Source organism: Phocoena sinus, chromosome 1 (genome assembly GCF_008692025.1).
Source record: "Phocoena sinus isolate mPhoSin1 chromosome 1, mPhoSin1.pri, whole genome shotgun sequence".
NCBI lineage: Eukaryota > Metazoa > Chordata > Mammalia > Artiodactyla > Phocoenidae > Phocoena > Phocoena sinus.
In genome coordinates, this window is record NC_045763.1 from 26809784 (window position 1) to 26832467 (window position 22684).

The window sequence follows — 22684 nt, forward strand, 5'->3', positions numbered from 1 at the left end:
TTTCAGGTCCATTTTCCTCACCTGTGTATTGCGATTGGCAATGCCTCCCTCATAGGTTTTGGGACAGTTTAAATGGGATCGTGTCTGTAAAACCCCCAGCCCAGTGCAGGGCACTCAGTGCTCAGTAAATGGTCCCTGTCCTGCTTTCTGCTGTGTGTGGAGGATGGGGGGAGAGAGAGCTGTGGCAACCCAGGGCATCAAATCCACAGTCCTAATTCCCCCTCAACATCTGGCTTCAACTTATTTCATTCATTTATTCAACAGACAGATAGAGAGTGTCTATTATATGCCAGGTGCTGTTCTAAGTGCTGGGGATACAACAGTGAAGAGAACAGACAAAAACCCCAGCCTTAGAGAACTTGGCAATAAAAACGTCTGCCAGGGATGCTCGGGGGAAGTTCTGTGAGGCCGGGAAAGAGGGATGACCAAAGGAGCACAGAGAGCAAGCCCGTTCATCTGCTCTAAGAGTCCTTGGCATGGGATCAAGGTAGGATGAAGATGACAGGACCCTTCCTGCATCCTCCCCACGGTATGGTCCTCTGGCCTCTTACGTGACCACATCCCTCAGCTGGTGAAATTGATGTTTTAAAATACCTCCTTTTCAAGCCAGAAACGCTTCCTTACTTCTGCTTTGCCACCTGTGTCCTGTTTATGTGGTATCTACAAGTCTACCTCGGTCAAGAACAAGAATCTCAGTTATAAAATATACTTAGTCACAGTGATAGAGGCATGTACAGAGTACACAGCTCTACTGTATTTCCATTAAGGACTCATTGTTTCACCACGTAATTAATTCACTTTCTATGTGGCGTATGTATTGTAATTACAACTGACTCATTACCCACAAACAGGTGATTAATCTTTAAAAACATCAAGGGAAGCACAACTCCTTAATGGCTTTTAGTTCAGAGTCTAGCAACTAGCATAGTGAAATGCTCCTCAATTGCTTTATTCCTCTTTTGCGTTAGTAGCTTCTAGGAACTCAGCCTGAACCTCCCTGACAGATGGCTCAAGGTCTCTTTTCCATCATGAGGAAACCGAGGCCTGAAGAGGTTGAGTGACAGAGCCGACTGCCGACCCTGGGGGGCGTGAAGGTACCCTCCTTCTTGTGTGCGTGGGGGAAAGGAATTTGGGGTCCACTTTGCAGAGGAAATGGACGCTGAGATAGTAAAGCTCCTTCTCCTCCCAGGCTCCCCTCAGCTTCATCTGGCTCGTCCCCCCACCACCCCCAAAGCCATACCTAAGAGTTTCTTAAGATTTCGATAGCCCGCTAAGTTTGGGTTGGTCTTCCAAGTCGGCAGCCCATGAGAAGAGATGGATTGAGACAAGGGGCAACTCAGGCTATAATATGTATATCTGACATCCCTTCTAACCAATATTCTTTGAAAATTTGTCCAACGTTTGTTTGGAACTCAGGCTAAATGCAGCCAGGGGAAAGAGTGCTGCAGGGGGACTGGCGCCTGGTGGAACTCGCCATGGTCTTAAGTAATTCATTTCTGCTCCCAAGCTCACAGAGCCAGCCAGCAGTTCAACGGACCCACTGCCCTGCAAAATGGGCAGCAAGCAGCTTTTCAAATTTTCTTTCCAGCGACAGACAGTAATCCCCGTGGTGGGAGTTCAGATAACGTTGATTTTCTCCATCTCATTTTATTTCCAAGGATATTTTTGTGCTCCTTGTAGATGGCTGGCTGTTCAGCTATCCAGTTGGATTGGCCCTCGATCTGACACTGCCTATGAGATATGGCTTGCAGAGCAGAAGAGAGGCTCCTGGACTTGGAATATAACCCATCGTTTGCTGCTTTTCTAAGATTTGCCAGTTGGGGACCCACATCTTAGGGTTTTTTGGCTTAAAGGACCTTCTATTAACATTTCAACAGTGTTAGGGACGGGACCACCTATAGGCCTTATCAGGTCATATACAATAAACTTATCCAAAAGACACAGGCTGGCAGTATGAGCAGAAAGAGGGAAGAGCTTAAAAGTGGGGAGAGGTATAGAAAAGGGGGAGGTGGGAAAATGTCAAGGACACTGTGCAGGCAGAGGTGAGAGTGCCCACGAGGAGAAGAAAGGCTGCCAGTCCCCAGGCGTGTGGAGGAGCTCGGCCAGGCACGAGGACATAGCCCATGGCTTATTCTTCTGGGTGAGAAATGTGAGGGGCTCGGGAGTTGTGGCCCTTCTCATGAGTCTTTATGTTTTACTCACCTGCATACCGAATCTTAAAGCCCTTCCGATTGTAGGCATGGTCAGACGACCAGCGCAGGTACACAGAGTTGCTTGAGCTGGTGACAATCAGGGGAGCTGAGTAGTTCCCACTGAGGGCTTTCAGCAGAGGACTTTGTCCTGAGGGACCTGGGAGGAGAGTGTGGACACAGGATTACAGACTATCACAGCTATCAGAGATACTAGGTGTGATACCTTTAATGTGACCACCTCCGATTTTCCCCTCCTCAAGTGTAGACGTGAAGATTTGGGATGGTAACTCAGCACCATCACCGGTCCATCTGCTCCTCTCTCAGTATCCACAGGCTTTGCTCTAGGTGCTCTCCCCTCCTGAGCCCTAAAGCAGGGATCCAAGAAGTCCCTGACAACACATAGCTGTTGGCAGGTGAGATGACACCTATTTGCCATCCTGGGACTTGCCCACAGTCAAGCAGCGGGTTAAAAGAAGAGCTGGTTTTCAACCTGGGAACATTTTCTATCTCACCATCCTACTTATGCGTACTAAAAACAGTTCAGTCCCTGCCACATAGAAAAAATATTTACGAATGAATAGATAGCAGTAAAGCTAGAGGAAAACATGATCATGTCTCAATGCCATAAATAACATAGCTCCCCAATGGTCCCTTCCAAGGCTCTTCCAGAAAGGCCTCCCTGTTCTTTCTCTCTTCCTTAGATGCCTGGAAGTGCATCCCAAGGGTGCTGATTCAAGGGAGGCAGAGTACAAAGCTAGATAATCCAAAACACAGGATTTATTATCCTGGAAAGAGCCCTAAGTGATGGTTCTCATATGCTGCCGAGACAGCTCTTGGGAGCTTGGCAAAAGTAATAGACCACATTAAACAAAGGAGAGCCATCAGAACTGCTGGACAAACTATGAAGGAAGGGGTCAAACGGCTCAGAGGAATGGCATGCTGGGATAGGTCTGCTGTATTAGACCAGAACACCCACCAGCTGACCGTGACCTTCGGGAGGATCTGGGGGACACACCAGTTCCTAAAGCAATAAGGAATGCACTGCTGAGGGGGTGAGGACAAACATCAACAACCTGAGAATTGGCTGTCCTCTGTAGGCGGAAGCTGATGGGAGGAGAGGCTGTCACCAAGCTGGGCTTCCTAGTATTGATGGGGAGGAAAGGAGCCTAAATACAGAGGCCAGGCAGAAGTACTGGTTGGCATAATTACTAAAATGGGCAGCAAGGTTGGGATGGCAGCCAGGAGGGCCTGACCTGCAGGATCTATGGAGGTGGCTGACACAACATGGTATTCCTAAGGGCAAGATAGATGGGCGGCCAAAAAAAATGAACATATGAAGAAAACAGATCATGAATATATAACCAAAAGGGTGTAGAAAGTTCCAATCCCTGGAGTAATTTGGAGACTTGAGCCAGGTTTCGTTTCTTACTCCAGAATACTTTGGCTGAAGGAGAGGCTGGGTCCTTATGAAAAAGGACCCTACAAAATAACACCGGTTGGATCCGGTAGTGATTCCCGAGTCTTTATCCCAAAAGACCCACCACTATTAATTCAGGTAACTGAACATTGGGGAAAAGGGAATGTCTGGATATTTGGAAGACTTTTGTATACAGAGTGTGTGAATTGATGCTGATACCTGGGACCCAAAGCACTATTATGGCTCCTTTGTTACAACTGGGTTATATGAGGGATGGGATTGGTAAGAAATGGAGTCTTGTCCCCAAAACTTAAGCCAGTAGTAGCCTCAACTGCAGTAGCTATGCCAGATGTAGTATATTCATTAGAGGAGATTATCATAGCTTTGGTTATATGAAATGCAGTTATTGATCTAGCAATGCATTCTTTTCTATACCCGCCAGAAAGGAGGATTGTAAGCAATTTGCATTTACATGAGGGAGACAACAGTATACATCCATGGTCTTGCTCCAGAGCTATGTTAATTCTCCTGCTCTGTCATAATGTAGTATGAAGAGATGTGGACCATCTGGACATCCTGCAGAATACAGCGTATTGATTTACTATATTGATGACATCGTATTAATTGGATCTGATGTGCCAGAAGGGACAATTAGTGTAGATGCCTTTGCAAGACACACGCTCCAAAGGGTAAGAGGAAGCCTACAAAGAGCCAGGTGAATTTTTTAGGGTCCTGTGGTCTGGGGCATGCTGAGACATATCCTCCAAATTAAAGGGCAGGTTATTGCACCTTTCCCCTCCTACCACCAAGAGAAAAGCATAGTGTTTGGTAGACCTCTTTGGGTTTTGGAAGCAGCATACTCTTCACTTGGGAGTGCTGTTATGACCCATTTATTGGTTGACATTCAAGGGGCTAGCTTTGAGTGGTGGCTAGATTAAAGAAAGGGTGCTGTAGCAGGTCTAGGCTGTAACATGAGCAGGCCTGCTCATACAACTCATCAGCTTCCGTGGCACTGGAGTTTCTGTGGTAGGGAAAGACCTTGTGTGGAGCATCTGGAAAGTCCTAATTGGGAGGTTGCATCATAGACTCCTGGGGTTTTGAAGCCAGTCTGTGCTATCTTTAGCAGGGCACAAGTTGATTTACTTACCATCAAAGATCTCAAACTCATCATACTGCTTCTCACTGAGAAAGTACTCCACTGTGAGGGTGATGTTATATTCGGGCTCCACTCTCACCAGCCAAGAGCAGGTCTGGAACTGGGGATAGCTTCCCGGGTAGCTCTGACTCAGGATCACACCTGTGGAGTCTGTCAGAAGCTCATTCGTTGGGCAGTGCACTTGGAGAAAGAAAGAGAAATACCAGGTACATGGGATGGAGATGGAACGAGTGCCAACACATTGGCTTTTCCCTGGTGAACAAGACAACCATTGGAAAACCAGACGGCATTTGAGCACATTCAAGCAAGACTCCAATACCCATCATTTTACTGCTCCATGGCATGAGTTGGTCTCAGATTCTGTGTCAACGTTACTATATTGCTGAGACTCAGGCTTGGTCAGTTGGTTGGAATCACTTCTTAGCTCAGATATGGGCTTTGGAGCAGGTGGGAATGATACGTACATACAGATAACTGTAAGCCATCCTCGAATCCAAGAGCTAAATGAGTTTGATTTGTACAAGGAGAGTATAGGGCAGAGGTAAGCCCATGGGATTTTGAGTCAAACACACCTGGATTTATAGTCCACCTCTGTCACTTACTACCTGTGTGGTCTTGAACAAATTATTTCCTTTCTGTGCAATAGCTTCACCATCTCCAACCCAAAAAGATAACACCTACCTTACAGGGCTGTTGTATTACACAAAATGTTATATAATTATATATTATTTTAAGGTCTCTTTTTCCTTAAAATAATCTTTTAAGGAAAGATTATTTTAATCTTTAAAGATTAAAAGATTAAAGATTATTCTTTAATCTTTAAAGATTATTTTAATCTTAATAAATTAAGATTATTTTATTATTATAATATATAATCTTAATAAGATTAAGATCATATAGTATAATATAATATATTACCATATTATACTAAATAATATATGTATGGCATGCCTCCATAAATTATAGAGATGATGATGATAATTACACCAGGAACAGAAGGAAACAGCAGAGCGTGGCTGTGACCTGATTAGTAGTACTAAGATATCTAGAAAGAAATTGAAGATGAAACAAATAAATGGAAAGATATTCTGTGTTCATGGGCTGGAAGAATTACTATTATTAAAATGTCCATACTACCTAAAGCAATCTACAGATTCAATGCAATCCTTATCAAAATACCCATGGCATTTTTCACAGAACTAGAACAAATAACTTCAAAATTTGTATGGAAGCACAAAAGACCCTGAATAGCCAAAGCAATCTTGAGAAAGAACAACAAAGCTGGAGTTATCATGCTTCCTGACTTCAAACTATACTACAAAGCTACAGTAATCAAAACAGTATAGTACTGGCACAAAAAGTGACACATAGATCAATGGAACAGAATAGAGAAAAATAAGTCCACACATATATGGGCAATTAATCTATCCTAAAAGAGGCAAGAATACACATGGGGAAAAGACAGTCTCTTCAAGAAGTGGTATTGGGAAAACTGGACAGCTACATGTAAAAGAATAAAACTAGACCATTTTCTCACATCATATACAAAAATAAACTCAAACTGGATTAAAGACTTAAATCTAAGACCTGAAATCATAAAACTCCTAGAAGAAAACATAGGTAGTACACTCTTTGAAATCAGTCTTAGCAATATGTTTTTGGATCTGTCTCCTCAGGCAAGGGCAACAAAAGCAAAAATAAGCAAATGGGACCATATCAAACTAAAAAGTTTTGGCACAGCAAAGGAAACCATCAACAAAAATGAAAGGGCAGGCATTTCCTCTTGGTTAGTAAGCTGAAAGTCTTTAACATTTGGAGATGATTCCTGGTGACTTTGCCTGAGCTCCCAGAGCCGTGTGGCTGACAGGGTCTTGGTGCTCTGGCCCAGTGTCAGGCCTGATTCTCTGAGGTGGGAGAGCCGAGTTCAGGACATTGGACCACCAGAGACCTCGTGGCCCCATGTAATATCAATCAGTGGGAGCTCTCCCAGAGATCTCCATCTCAATGCTAAGACCCAGATCCCCCCAACAGCCAGCAAGCTCCAGTGTTGGATGCCCCATGCCAAGCAACTAACAAGACAGGAACACAAACCCACCCATTAGCACACAGGCTGCCTAAAGTCATACTAAGTTCACAGACATGCCAAAACACACCACCAGATGCGGCCCTGCCCATGAGAAAGAAAAGATCCAACCCCACCCACCAGAAGACAGGCAGCAGTCCCCTCCACCAGGAAGCCTACACAAGCCACTGAACCAAACTCACCCACTGGGGGCACACACCAAAAACAACAGGAACTATGAACCTGCAGCCTGCAAAAAGGAGACCCCAAACACAGTAAGTTAAACAAAATGAGAAGACAGAGAAATATGCAGCAGATGAAGGAGCAAGGTAAAAACCCACCAGACCAAACAAATGAAGAGGAAATGGGCATTCTACCTGAGAAAGAATTCAGAATAATGATAGTAAAGATATCCAAAATCTTGGAAACAGAATGGAGAAAATACAAGAAATGTTTAACAAGGACCTAGAAGAACTAACGAGCAAACAAACAATGATGAACAACACAATAAATGAACTTAAAAATTCTCTAGAAAGGATCAATAGCAGAATAACTGAGGCAGAAGAACGGATAAGTGACCTGGAAGACAAAATAGTGGAAATAACTGCTGCAGAGCAGAATAAAGAAAAAAGAATGAAAAGAATTGAGGACAGTCTCAGAGACCTTTGGGACAATATTAAATGCAGCAACATTCGAATTATAGGGGTTGCAGAGGAAGAGAAAAAGAAAGGGTCTGAGAAAATATTTTAAGTGATTATAGTTGAAAACTTCCCTAATATGGGAAAGGAAATAGTCAATCAAGTCCAGGAAGTGCAGAGAGTCCCACACAGGATAAATCCAAGGAGAAACACGCCAAGACACATATTAAACTATGAAAAATTAAATACAAGGAAAAAATATTAAAAGCAGCAAGGGAAAAGCAACAAATAACACACAAGGGAATCCCCATAAGGTTAACAGCTAATCTTTCAGCAGAAACTCTGCAAGCCAGAAGGGAATGGCAGGACATATTTAAAGTGACGAAAGGGAAAAACCTACAGCCAAGATTACTCCACCCAGCAAGGCTCTCATTCAGATTTGATGGAGAAATTAAAACCCTTACAGACAAGCAACAGTTAAGAGAATTCAGCACCACCAAACCAGCTTTACAACAAATGCTAAAGGAACTTCTCTAGGCAGGAAACACAAGAGAAGAAAAAGACCTACAAAAACAAACCCAAAACAATTATGAAAACGGTAATAGGAACATACATATTGATAATTACCTTAAATGTAAATGTATTAAGTGATCCAACCAAAAGACACAGACTGGCTGAATGGATACAAAAACAAGACCCATATATATGTTGTCTACAAGAAACCCACTTCAGACCTAGGGACACACACAGACTGAAAGTGAGGGGATGGAAAAAGATATTCCACATATGGAAATCAAAAGAAAGTTGGAGTAGCAATTCTCATATCAGACAAAATAGACTTTAAAATAAAGACTATTACAAGAGACAAAGAAGGACACAACATAATGGTCAAGGGATCAATCCAAGAAGATAAAATGATTGTAAATATTTATGCACCCAACGTAGGAGCACCTCAATACATAAAGCATTTAAATGTTAACAGCCATAAAAGGGGAAATCGACAGTAACAATAATAGTAGGGGACTTTAACACCCCACTTTTACCAATGGACAGATCATCCAAATTGAAAACAAATAAGGAACCACCAGCTTTAAATGATCTGTTAAACAAGATGGACTTAATTGATATTTATAGGACATTCCATCCAAAAGTAACAGAATACACTTTCTTCTCAAGTGCTCATGGAATATTCTCCAGGATAGATCATATCTTGAGTCACAAATCAAGGCTTGGCAAATTTAAGAAAATTGAAATTGTATCAAGTATCTTTTCCAACCACAAATCTATGAGATTAGATATCAATTACAGGAAAAAACTGTAAAAAGTACAAACACATGGAGACTAAACAATATGCTACTAAACAACCAAGAGATCACTGAAGAAATCAAAGAGGAAATCAAAAAATACCTAGAAACAAATGACAATGAAAACACGACGATCCAAAACCTATGGGATGCAGCAAAAGCAGTTCGAAGAGGGAAGTTTTCAGCAATAGAATCCTACCACAAGAAACAAGAAATATCTCAAATAAACAACCTAACCTTACACCTAAAGCAATTAGAGAAAGAAGAACAAAAATCCCCCAAAGTTAGCAGAAGGAAAGAAATCATAGACATCAGATCAGAAATAAATGAAAAAGAAATGAAGGAAATGATAGCAAAGATCAATAAAACTAAAAGCTGGTTCTTTGAGAAGATAAACAAAATTGATAGACCATTAGCCAGACTCATCAAGAAAAAAAGGGAGAAGACTCAAATCAACAGAATTAGAAATGCAAAAGGAGAAGTAACAACTGACACTGCAGAAATACAAAGGATCATGAGAGATTACCACAAGAAACTCTATGCCAATAAAATGGACCACCTGGAAGAAATGGACAAATTCTTAGAAAAGCACAACCATCCGAGACTGAACCAGGAAGAAATAGAAAATATGAACAGACCAATCACAAGCCCTGAAATTGAGACTGTGATTAAAAACCTTCCAATGAAAAAAAGGCGAGAACCAGATGGGTTCACGGGCGAATACTATCAGACATTTAGAGAAGAGCTAACACCTATCTTCTCAAAGTCTTCCAAAATACAGCAGAGGGAGGAACACTCCCAAACTCATTCTACAAGGCCACCATCACCCTAATTCCAAAACTAGACAAAGATGTCACAAAGAAAGAAAACTACAGGCCAATATCACTGATAAACATAGATGTAAAAATCCTCAACAAAATACTAGCAAACAGAATCCAACAGCACATTAAAAGGATCATACACCATGATCAAGTGGGGTTTACCCCAGGAATGCAAGCATTCTTCAATATACGCAAATCAACCAACGTGATATACCATATTAACAAACTGAAGGTTAAAAACCATATGATCATCTCAATAGATGCAGAAAAAGCTTTTGACAAAATTCAACACACATTTATGATAAAAAACTCTCCAGAAAGCGGGCATAGAGAGAACCTACCTCAACATAATAAAGGCCATATATGACAAACCCACAGCCAACATTGTTCCCAATGGTGAAAAACTGAAACCATTTTTTCTAAGATCAGGAAAAAGACAATGTTGCCCACTGTCACAGCTATTATTCAATATAGTGTTGGAAGTTTTTTAGCCACAGCAGTCAGCAAGGAAAAAGAAATAAAAGGAATCCAAATCGGAAAAGAAGACATAAAACTGTCAGATTTTGCAGATGACATGATACTATACATAGAGAATCCTAAAGATGCTACCAGGAAACTACAGGAGCTAATCAATGAATTTGGTAAAGTAGCAGTATATAAAATTAATGCACAGAAATCTTTTGCATTCCTAAACACTAATGATGAAAAATCTAAAAGAGAAATTAAAGAAAAACTCCCATTTGCCACTGCAACAAAAAGAATAAGACACCTAGGAATAAATCTACCTAAGGAGACAAAAGACCTGTAGTCCGAAAGCTATAAGACACTGATGAGAGAAATTAAAGATGATACAAACAGATGGAGTGATATACCATGTCCTTGGATTGGAAAAATCAACATTGTGAAAATGACTATACTACCCAAAGCAATCTACAGATTCAATGCAAACCCTGTCAAACTACCACTGGCATTTTTCACAGAACTAGAACAAAAAAATTTCACAATTTGTATGGAAACACAAAAGACCCCAAATAGCCAAAGCAATCTTGAGAAAGAAAAACAGAGCTGGAGGAATCAGGCTCCCTGACTTCAGACTATACTACAAAGCTCCAGTAATCAAGGCAGTATGGTACTGGCACAAAAACAGAAATATAGATCAATGGAAAAGGATAGAGAGCCCAGAGATAAACCCATGCACATACGGTCACCTTATGTTTGATAAAGGAGGCAAGAATATACAATGGAGAAAAGACAGCCTCTTCAATAAGTGGTTCTGGGAAAACTGGACAGCTACTTGTAAAAGAATGAAATTAGAACACTCCCTAACACCATACACAAAAATAAACTCCAAATGGATTAAAGACCTAAATGTAAGTCCAGACACTATAAAACTCTTAAGAGGGAAACATAGGAAGAACACTCTTTGACATAAATCACAGCAAGATCCTTTTTGACCCACCTCCTAGAGAAATGGAAATAAAAACAAAAATAAACAAATGGGACCTAATGAAACTTAAGCTTTTGCACAGCAGAGGAAACCATAAACAAGACCAAAAGACTACCCTCAGAATGGGAGAAAATATTTGCAAACGAAGCAACTGACAAAGGATTAATCTCCAAAATATACAAGCAGCTCATGTAGCTCAATATCAAAAAGAGAAACAACCCAGTCCAAAAATGGGCAGAAGCCCTAAACAGACATTTCTCCAAAGATGATATACAGATTGCAAACAAACACGTGAAAGGATGCTCAACATCACTAATCATCAGAGAAAGGCAAGTCAAAACTACAGTGAGGTATCACCTCACACCGGTCAGAATGGCCATCATCAAAAAATCTACAAACAATAAATGCTGGAGAGGGTGTGGAGAAACGGGACCCCTCTTGCACTGTTCGTGGGAATGTAAATTGATACAGCCACTATGGAGAACAGTATGGAGGTTCCTTAAGAAACTAAAAATAGAAGTACCATATGACCCAGCAATCCCACTACTGGGCATATACCCTGAGAAAACCATAATTCAAAAAGAGTCATGTATCCCAATGTTCATTGCAGCACTTTTTAAAATAGCCAGAACATGGAAGCAACCTAAGTGTCCATCAACAGATGAATGGATAAAGAAGATGTGGCACATATATACAATGTAATATTACTCAGCCATAAAAAGAAATGAAATTGAGTTATTTGTAGTGAGTTGGATGGACCTAGATTCTGTCATACAGAGTGAAGTAAGTCAGAAAGAGAAAACAAATACTGTATGCTAACACATATATATGGGATCTAAAAAAAAAATTGTTCTGACAAACCTAGCAGTAGGATAGGAATAAAGATGCAGACATAGAGAACGGACTTGTGGACAAGTGGAAGGGGGATGGTAAGCTGGGATGAACTGAGAGAGTAGCATTGACATATGTACACTACCAAATGTAAAATAGATAACTAGTGGGAAGCAGCCGCATCGCACAGGGAGATCAGCTTGTTGCTTTGTGACCACTTAGAGGGGTGGGATAGGGAGGGTGGGAGGGAGATGCAAGAGGGATGGAATATGGGGATACATGTATACATATAGCTGATTCAGTTTGTTGTACACCAGAAACTAACACAATATTGTAAAGCAATTATAATCCAATAAAGATATTAAAAAAAAATGAAAGGGCAACGTACTGAATGGGTGAAGATATTTACAAATGATATACCTGATAAGGGGTTAATACCCAAAATATGTAAAGTACTCATACAACTTAATATCAGAAAAAACAAACAATCTGATTAAAAATGGGCAGAGGACCTGAACAGACATTTTTCCAAAGAAGACATACAGATGGCCAATAGGCACATGAAAAGATGCTCAACATCACTAATTATTAGAGAAATGCAAACCAAAACCACAGTGAGATATCACCTCACACTTGTCAGGATGGCAATCATCAAAAAGACAAGAAATAACAAGTGTTGGTGAGAATGTGAAGAAAAGGGAACCCTTGTGCACTGTTGGTGAGAATGTAAATTGGTGCAGCCACTATGGAAAACAGCATGGAGTTCCCTCAAAAAATTAAAAATAGAAATACCATATGATCCAGCATTTCCACTCCTGGGTATTTAGCTGAAGAAAATGAAAACACTAATTCGAAAAGACATATGCATCCCAATATTCATTGCAGCATTACTTACAATAACCAAGATATAGAAGCAACCTTAGTGTCCATCGATAGGTGAATGGATAAAGAAGTAGTGGTATATATACACAATGGAATATTACTCAGCCATAAAAAAGAATGAAATCTTGCCAATTGCAACAACATGGATGGACCTGGATGGTATTATGCTAAGTGAAATAAATCAGACAGTTAAAGACAAATACTGTATGATTTCACTTACATATGAAATCTGAAAAGCAAAACAAACTAACAAATATAACAAAACAGAAACAGACTTAACAATTACAGAGAACAAAGTGGTAGTTGCCAGAGGACAGAGGGATGGGGAGTTGGGAAAAGAGCTGAAGGTGATTAAGAGGTACAGACTGCCAGTTAGGAAATAGAGAAGGCCCAGGGATGTGATATACAGCATGGGGAATATAGTCAATAATATTATAGTAACTGTATGGTGCGTAATCTATAGAAAGATCAAACCACTACGCTGTGTACCTGAAACTAATGTAATATTGTAAGTCAATTATAATTTGATTAAAGGAAAAGATATCTAAAGATAAACATATCACCCTAAGGAAGATGGTCAGTGTGGGACTTAGAAGAAATGGAGAAGCAACATTGGAATTATATAAGAATGGCTTCTAAGGAGGAAAGCAGCCTGGCTTTTGAAATGTTCCAGATTTCACTAACCTGACAGCCAGCACAGGTCACTGAGGTGTGGTGATAATTAAGTTCCCCAGGCCTTATGGTCTGCTCCTTCCAGTAGCAGGTCTCTTTCAAGCTTTTTACCTTCTACTTGAATCTGCCTCCATCAGGGGGAAACAAGGCATGCTCTCTCAAATGAGATGGGTCCATAGGTTTGCCTTTTTGTGTGCAACGTTATCAGATTTAGGCATTAGTGTTTACAAGTTTTTTTGTTTTTTGTTTTCCCTATGCTTGAGATATCTGGCCTTTGAAGATTTAGTAGTATTCTTCCGTGACACCATCTAGTCTTAATGTTTTTGGTGAGGCTTCCTCTGAAACCATTCTCCCCACCTTTTAAAAGAGAATATTGAAAGTATAAACTTTCTCTCTCTACTGGGGTCAATTTTATTAAATTATAGCTTCCCAGAAATTCATTCATATCACTAATTTTTTGGCATAGATATGTACAAAATAGTCTCATAATTTAAAAATTTCCTTGGTTCAACGGTTATATTCCACTCTTCCTTTTTTATTTTTGTAAGCTCCTGCTTTTTCCCTTTGTTTAACTTACCTAATGGTTTGATTATTTTGCTACTCTTTATTTCAGGTACTTCTTTTTACTTTACCAGTAAGCCTGTTCTGCTTATAACTCATGAATTTCTTTTTAAATTTCAAAAACTTAGAGATATAATTTATGTACTATAAAATGCACATATTTTAGGTACACAATTTAATGAGTTTTGGCTAATGTATATATCTATGTGACCACTACCACAGTCAGGATATAGATTATTTCCGTTGCCCCAGAAAATTCTCTTATGCCCCTTTGCAATCAGTATGACCTGCCCCAATGCTCCAGGAAATCAATGATGCTATTTCTATAAGCATTAGTTTTGTGTACCAGAGCTTCACGTAGTTGGAATCATATATGCATTATTTTTGTGCCTGGTTTCTTTTGCTAAACATAATTTTTGTAAGAGTCAACTCATGCTGTTTTATGTATCACTGTTTCCTTTGTTTTTATTATTCTGTAGCAATCATAGGACAATTTGCTTATTTATTCTCCTACTGATGAACATTTGGGTTGTTTCCAGTTTGGGATTATTACAAAATTCATATAACAGTCTTTTTATGGATATGGGTTTTCATTTCTCTTTGATAAATAACTAGGAGTAGAATTGCCAGGTGATAGTGTAGGGGAATTTATCTTTAAAAGAAACTTCCAATCGGTTTTCCAAAGTGATTGTATGATTTTACATCCCAACCAGCAATATATGAAAATTCTATTTGTTCCACATCCTTTTTAACATTTTGTATTGTTAGTCTTAAATTTAAGCTATTCTAGGGGGTGCATAGTAATATTTCATTATGGTTTAATTTGCATTTGCCTTATGACTAATGATGTTGAGCATGTTTTCATATACTTATTGGCCATTCATACCTTATTTTACAAAGTGTCTGTTCAAGTCTCTTGTACATATTTTCATTGGATTATTTTATTACTGAGTTGTAAAAGTTCTTTACATAGTCTAGGTACAGGGCCTTTTAAAAAATACACATACTCTGAATATCTTCTCTTATTCTGTAGTTTGTCTTTACTTTTTACATTCAGTTCTTTTGATTTTTCCTTCATGTGTTTTGAATCTCTTTTATCATCTGCATATACACTTGTATATCTTTTTTAATGTAGTTAGCTTATTTGTCATTTCTAAATATCTCTATTTTTGGTAATACTCCTTGATTGCAGTATTATTTGAAATTTCTTTATGTTTCTTATGTTTACCATTTGTATGGCATATCTTTTTCCCTTCTTTCCCTTGCAATCTATCTGGTACTTATATTTAAAGTACAACTTTTGTAGAAAATAAATAATTACTGTTTAAAGCCTCTAAATTTTGGCATGGTGTTCTTGCAACAAAAGTTCATTAATATAACTATATTTTGCAAATATTTTATGTTAACTACTTATTCTTGGTCTGTCATTGAAAGAGATGTGCTGAAGTCTACCACTGTAACTGTGAATTTGTCCCTGTCTCCCTGTAAGTCTATGAATTTTCCCTTTATACATTTCAATACTATTCTTAGGTGCACAGAAGTTTATGACTATTATATATTCTTGGTAGATTATGTTTACCAGCATGAAATATCCCTCTTTATGTCTTTTAGTGCTTTCTGCCTTAAATTCTATTTAGTCTGTTATTAGCTTTGCTACACCAGATTTTAGAGGTTAGTACTTGCTATCTATTTTTTTTTAACGTTTTGCTTCATACCAGGGATGAGTGACACCTTTCTAGCTATGACCTTAGAGAGGCAAATGAATATATTCAATTCTAAGTTCATGGAAAGCTTATAATTAGACTTTTAAAATTTAACCAATCTGAAAATCTCTGACCTTTAATTAGCAGTTGGATTCAATTATATTTATCACGGTTGCACATATATTTGCACATGGTTTTTTTTTTGAAATAAATAAATTTATTAAACATTGTCATCGTTGCTGTGCGTGGGCTTTCTCTAGTTGTGGCGAGCAGGGGCTACTCTTTGTTGTGGTGCGTGGGCTTCTCATTGTGGTGGCTTCTCTTGTTGCGGAGCATGGGCTTTAGGCACGCGGGCTTCAGTAGTTGTGGCATGTGGCTTCAGTAGTTGTGGCTTGTAGGCTCTAGAGCGCAGGCTCAGTAGTTGTGGTGCACGGGCTTAGTTGCTCCGTGGCATGTGGGATCTTCCTGGACCTAGGGCTCAAACCCGTGTCCTCGGCATTGGTGGGCAGATTCTTAACCATTGTGCCACCAGGGAAGCCCTTGCACTTAGTTTTGCTACCTCATTTTGTATTTTCTGTTTACCATGATTTAAAATATATTTTTCTCCTTCAATGTTTCCCATTTGATTAACCAAATTTACTTTATTCTCTTTATTTTTGATTATGAATTTGGAACTTACACATACTATGGACATACATACTTTAAGAAAACTATGCCGAAATTTAAACATTGTATTTAAATGTATATATTTTTAATAATGTACATGGTTAATCAATATCTATGGCTTTCCTCAGCAGGAAAGGGTCCTCAGCTCTTTTTCTTTCTTTAAAATAGGTTCTCCAATGTCATTTATTTCTCAAATTGTCTTCAGATTTTTATTTTCTAGTCAATATATTTTAGATTGACTACCATATTTTACTGATTTCTTAGCTTATTGTTAATTTTTGCATCTGAATCATTCTGCCGGTATTCATCTTTTTCTTGCTGAATATGGTAGATATTTCTGGTGTTTACCAGTATCAGACTATCTTTTATTTCCTGAGCATATAAAAAACTTCACTTTCCATCCATGTGCCTATTTCTGGCCAGTTAGATGTGAGTAGAATAATGTGTGTCACTTTGGGGCTGAGGAAGTGAAAAGCCCTTATGTGAATGTCCATTCTCCTTCTTCCTCTGCTGCAGTGGAGGATGGAGGCAGGGGCCTAGTTTTCAGATGGGAGCACAAGACTGAAGCAGCCTGGATCACTGAGTTATCAGCTCTATAGAGTTACCTGGACTACAGAAAATTTTGCCTGAAGAAGATATAAACTTTTGTTGTGTTAAGCCACTGAGATGTGGGGATTGCTTGTTATTGCAGCATATGCCTATCCTATCCTGACTAATGCACTGAAGTGTATCCTTTAATTATGCTTTTAGTAAGGTAGTAACTTAGTCCTTGTGTGTCTGAAGATTTCATTAATTCATTCTCACTCTTAATTGATAATTTGGCTGGGTTTAGAAGTTCAGTTTACAATTATTTTTCCTGCTGCATTTTATCTTTTGATAGGTATTATTGTTGATGCAATAATGCTATGAGTCTGATTTATCTTTTCTCCATGATGGTTTTAACATTTTATCTTTATCCTTGATGTTCTATAATTGCATTGTGATGTTTTTAGGTTTGAATTTCACCAAATTTTCTATGTTGCTATAGCAAACTTCTGAGCTGATAGAAAAATGTCTGATCTTTGTCATAGGAGACTAGGACATCATTGGACAAGGCATTAACTGAAGCAGAAAAGAGAAGAAAAAGCCAAAATGTAAAAGAAAGTTGTACACTGAAGAGGTTATGAATGGAAAAACATCCTATATTCATGGATTGGAAGACCTAATATTGTTAAGATGGCAGTGAGACCCAGACTGGTCTATGAATTCAACTCAATCTCTACAAAAATCCCAGTTGGTTTCTTTGTAGATATTGGTAAGTTGATCCTAAAATTCATATGGAAATTCAGCAGATCCAGCATATCCAAAATAATCTTGAAAAAGAAGAACAAAGCTGGAGGACTCACACTTCCTGATTTCAAAACATATGACTAAGCTACAGTAATCAAGATAGTGTGGTACTGGCTAAGGATAGACTTATAGATCAAGAAAATAGAATTGAGGATCAAGAACTAAAACCCCAAATTTGTAGTCAATAGATTTCAACAGGGTACCAAAACAATTCAATGGGGAAAGAATAGTCTTTCCAGTAAGTGATGCCAGGACCACTGCATATCCATATGCAAAATAATGAAGTTGGACCCCTGCCTCACACTATATATAAAAATTAACTCAAAATAGATACAGTTCTAAATGTAAGAGCTAAAATTACAAACTCTTAGAGGAAAACATAGATGTAAATCTTCTTGAACTTGGATTAGGCAATAGTTTCTCAGGTATGACACCAAAAGCACAAGCACCAAAATATATATATATATATATATATATAAATTGGACATCATCAAAATTAAAAACTTTTGTGCTTCTGAGAACACCATCAAGAAAGTGAAAAGACAACCTATAAAATGCGAAAATCTTTTGAAAATCACACATCTGATAAAGGACTTGTATCTAGAATATATATATAAAAAAACTCCTACAACTCAATAATTAAACAGATAAATAACTTAAAGATGGGCAAAGGATCCAAATAGACATTTCTTCATGCAAATGAACAATAAGCACATGAAAAAATGCTCAACATCTTAGCCATCAGGAAGATACAAATCAAAACAACAATGAGATACCCATTATACACACTAGGATGGCTATAATTAAAAAGACAGTTAATAATAACAGAAAGGATGTGGAAAGATTGAAACCCTCATACACTGCTGGTGGGAACAGAAAATGGTTCAGCTGCTGTGGAGAATACTCTGGCAGTTCCTCAAAAGTTTAAATATAGAGTTACCATATGACCCAGCAATTCCACTCTTAGATACATACCTAAAAGAAATGAAAACATATGTTTCACCCAATAACTTGTACATGAATGCTCACAGCAGTATTATTCATAATAGCTAGAAGTAGAAACAACTCAAGTGTCCATCAATGATAAGTGGATAAACAAAATGTGCTATAGGTACAATGGAATATTACTTTCAACAAAAAGGAATGAAGTGCTGATACATGCTACAATATGAATGAACCTATAAAACATTACGCTATGTGAAAGAAGTCACAAAAAACCACACATCATAGGATTCTATTTATATGAAATACCCAGGATAGGCAAATTCATAGAGACAGAAAGTAGTTTGGTGGTTGCCTAGAACTGAGGGGGCTGGAAAGAAATGGGAACTGACTGCTAAAGGTTACAGGATTTCTTTTGGGGGTGATTAAAATGTTTTAAAATTGATTGTGATAATGGCTGCAAAACTCTGAATATACTAAAAACCATTGAAGTATACACTTCAAGCGGATGAGTTGCATGGTATATGAATTATATCCCGATCAAGCTGCTATTATAGAAAAGACTATGAAGGGTCACACCTTGGGAAGCCCAAGTATGATACCAAGTCCCAGAGGAAAGCACAAGGCTGAGAATGGGGAGTGAAGCCAGGAAGACTGGAGCCACATAGACATAGAAACGGAGCCAGAGATGATGAGAAACTTGGGCTGGAGCAAATTAAGGAGATTCTGGAGCAGATGAAGGTGAAAGTTACTTTTATTGGGGACTGGTCATTTGGTATGTGGGTGGGTCAGCTCAACTGAAATAAATACTGTATTTCTCAGTGTATCAGCAGCCCAATTCTGGGGCTTGTAGCCCCTCTCTTCCTCGTCAATAATCCATAATGCAGATTCTCCCTACTCTTGATTTCCTAGAGATGGAGGAGAAGCTGACCTGTTTCTCCATAGGCTACTAAATAACAATAATAATAGCCCACACTGAACAGTTACTGTGTGCCAGGCATAGTTTTCCAAGGTGCTTTACATTACTGACCCATTTAATTCCTCATAACAAGCCCATGGCATAAGTAACATCATTATCCTTATTTTACAGATGAGAAAACTGAGGCATAGAACAGTTAGGTATCTTGCCCCAGGTCAGATGCCTCGTGAGTGGAAAGAATTGGTTTTGGTCTTAGTTGGGATAACTTGGTGAAGCACATCCATTTTCATCAAGGCATCACAGTGGATTGAAGACAACTGTGGTTTCTCGGTTGCCTAGTTCAGCACGTAGGGTTTTGGACGCACCTGCACTGCACTCTAGTAAGGCAAGGTTGGTGTGTGAGTCCCAACTCCCACCAAGGCCCCACAACCTCCTGCCATTTCCAGGGAATGTCAGTTAGAAAAAAGGGAGACAGAAATAAATGTGGCCACTACAGCCAAATCACAGCCCCGGACCTAGGAGCAGAGCAGAGAACCCATCCAGAGCACTTGTTCACTCACTCATTCAAACATCTACCAAGTGACTTCTTGCTTCATGGGCAGGGACTGGGAATCTATAGAGAAGGAAAACAGGGGAGATGTTTTGGAGGAACTCCAAGGCATGGCTCGGTGTGATTACCTTCACATATTGGGGGCGGCCCTTCAAACTGCAGGTAAGTTCCAAGTTTGCAGGTCAGGATTTCATTCCCAACTAAGGTAAAGCCAGGGAGGCACCTGTAGCGTACGATGTCACCTGTCAAGGAGAGACCAGTATGGGGATTCCCTGGAGAAGTCTGGGCAGGGCTGATTGGCACCCCTTAGTAGCTTGAACCCACTTCCAGGCAAGACGATCAGTGGCGGGCTGTGCTCTGTTCAGACTAAATTACTAGCTCAACTCCAGTCAAATGACCCAGATGACGGTGGCTCCCCTCTCACAGCTCAGCCTTGCTGAGCCTAACAGTGTTGCACATTCTAGGAACTTTTTATAGTGTCTTGCATGGACTTATTTCTCAAAACATCCTGACTCGAATCATGGAAGAAAACTGCTTTCCTAGCTCCTCTGGCTACGTATGGCTAAAAACAAAAGTGATTGTATTTTGGGTGAAACTCAGCTGACAGAACATCAACCCTCTTGCACTGGGCCTATTGTTTCTCTCCAAGGACAGGAGCCAGAGATAAGCCCCAGGGGCCAGGCCCCACCCTTCCCCGGCCCCTCCTCGCCAGCCCCATCCTTGCTGGTTTGGGAGGTCTAACCTATGTTGAATTCTTCATTCTCTGTGACGACTTCAGCATTGGGGAGGATGGTGGGAGGAGGGCATTTGGTGAGCGGATAAGCTGAAAAGACAAAAGCAGACAAGTCGGTGTGAGAGCATCATTCTTGGGGCACGTGGTCATTCATTGTTCAGTGCTTCACGTTTTCACTCCTCATCTATCCACACAGCAGATATTAACGAGTACTTATCTGTACACAGGGCAAGATTAGCAAAGCACTATTTTGCTTATCTGCTGCCATCTGTTTTTATTTGCTTTTGATGCAAAAACCAGGAACCATATATCAAGAGTAACAATAAAGGAGAGGATCTAAGAAGGCAGTGACGGTGCCTAGCGCTGAAGGGAGGGGAGAGAAGCATTTACTGAACACCTACTATACGCCAAGCATTTTCACACGCTGTCACCTTGAATTCTCTCAATAGCTGATCCCCCTGAGAGATGTTCCCACTCTACTTATGAGGAAGCTAAGATTCAGAAAGCTTCAGTTACTTCTCTAAGGTCACACAGGAAGTAAGTGGCACAGACAGGATTTGAATCCAGGTCTGGCTGCTCTCAAATCCCATATTCTTTCCACTACTCAGCATCTAAATGCTGTGTGCGGCTTACGTGGGGGACCAGCAAAGACAGCTTGTTTCTCTTCTGACCTTTGGCTAAACACTCTGGCTTCAGTGGATTTTCTAAATCAGAAGCCGTCCCTCTGGGCAGAGACTGGCCTGTGTGGGGAGGGTGTTACCGAGGCAAAGTTCAGGGTGGGCTCGTAACTTGGCTTTCTTTCATTATCTGGTATGTGGTTGAGTGCTGGATGTGTCAGCTGCTGTTGCCACTGATGTTGCTGTTATTATTTCCAAAGTCACTTCAACCCTTGCTATGTTTTTTGAGATAGCATTTTTAAAAAATTTACAAATGTAACACATTATCATTACTCTTCTATGAGAAGAGTAAGAGGAAAATTAAACTCATCCATTGCCTTCTCAGAGATAACCACTGTTAACCCTTTACTGTAAATTATTAGGGTATATATTTTCTGCACATAGATTTTTCTTTTACAAAATTTGCACCATGTGACATACTTTGCATTGGTCCTCGTGCACTTACTATTATATTGCAAGAATTTTCCCACGTCATCACATTCCTTCAAAAGTATGATTGAAATGACTTCATAGGATTTAATCATATAATCTACTAAAATTTATTTAACAGATACTCTATTGTTAACAATTTAGATTTCCAAAGTTTTGCAATTTAAAATGAAACTGTGATGAACATCCTTCTATATATGCATCTTTTATGAAGTTTTTTCTTTTTATAAAACTAGGAATGATTAGAGTGTATGACTTCTTTTTTTTTTTTTTTTGTGGTACGCGGGCCTCTCACTGTTGTGGCCTCTCCCATTGCAGAGCACAGGCTCCGGACACACAGGCTCAGCGGCCATGGCTCACAGGTCCAGCTGCTCCACGTTACGTGGGATCCTCCCGGACCAGGGCACGAACCCGTGTCCCCTGCATCGGCAGGTGGACTCTCAACCACTGCGCCACCACGGAAGCCCGAGTGTATGACTTTTTTAAACTACAGGCATCTCTCACTGAACATCAATAATCCATTCCTGGAAATCAGACATTCTGTGTCAAGATGCTACTAGGAGCCTACTTCCCATTACTTTAAATGGGAAAAAATTATAATGCATAACCCAAGACCCAAAAAGTACTGAAAACTACAAAATACCTATATATATGCAACAAACCACTACGCTAGAAGGTAAATACTTAAAGCATCACTTCATGATCACCCAATGATTAGTACATTTGTAACAAAACAGCAGTTCTATGCATTGC

General features: G+C 39.6%; 1 protein-coding gene across 1 annotated transcript in view; it reads right to left on the reverse strand.

Annotated features, from left to right (window-relative positions):
- Nucleotides 1–22684, reverse strand: part of CSMD2 (CUB and Sushi multiple domains 2) — a 661952-nt gene that overhangs the window by 69895 nt on the left and 569373 nt on the right. Inside the window, exons 45-48 of the mRNA XM_032640663.1 lie at nucleotides 20835–20915; nucleotides 20221–20334; nucleotides 4757–4945; nucleotides 2203–2349 (exon numbers count right to left, since the gene is read on the reverse strand). Coding sequence (XP_032496554.1) covers nucleotides 2203–2349; nucleotides 4757–4945; nucleotides 20221–20334; nucleotides 20835–20915 — 531 coding nt within the window. The remainder of the gene's footprint in view (nucleotides 1–2202; nucleotides 2350–4756; nucleotides 4946–20220; nucleotides 20335–20834; nucleotides 20916–22684) is intronic.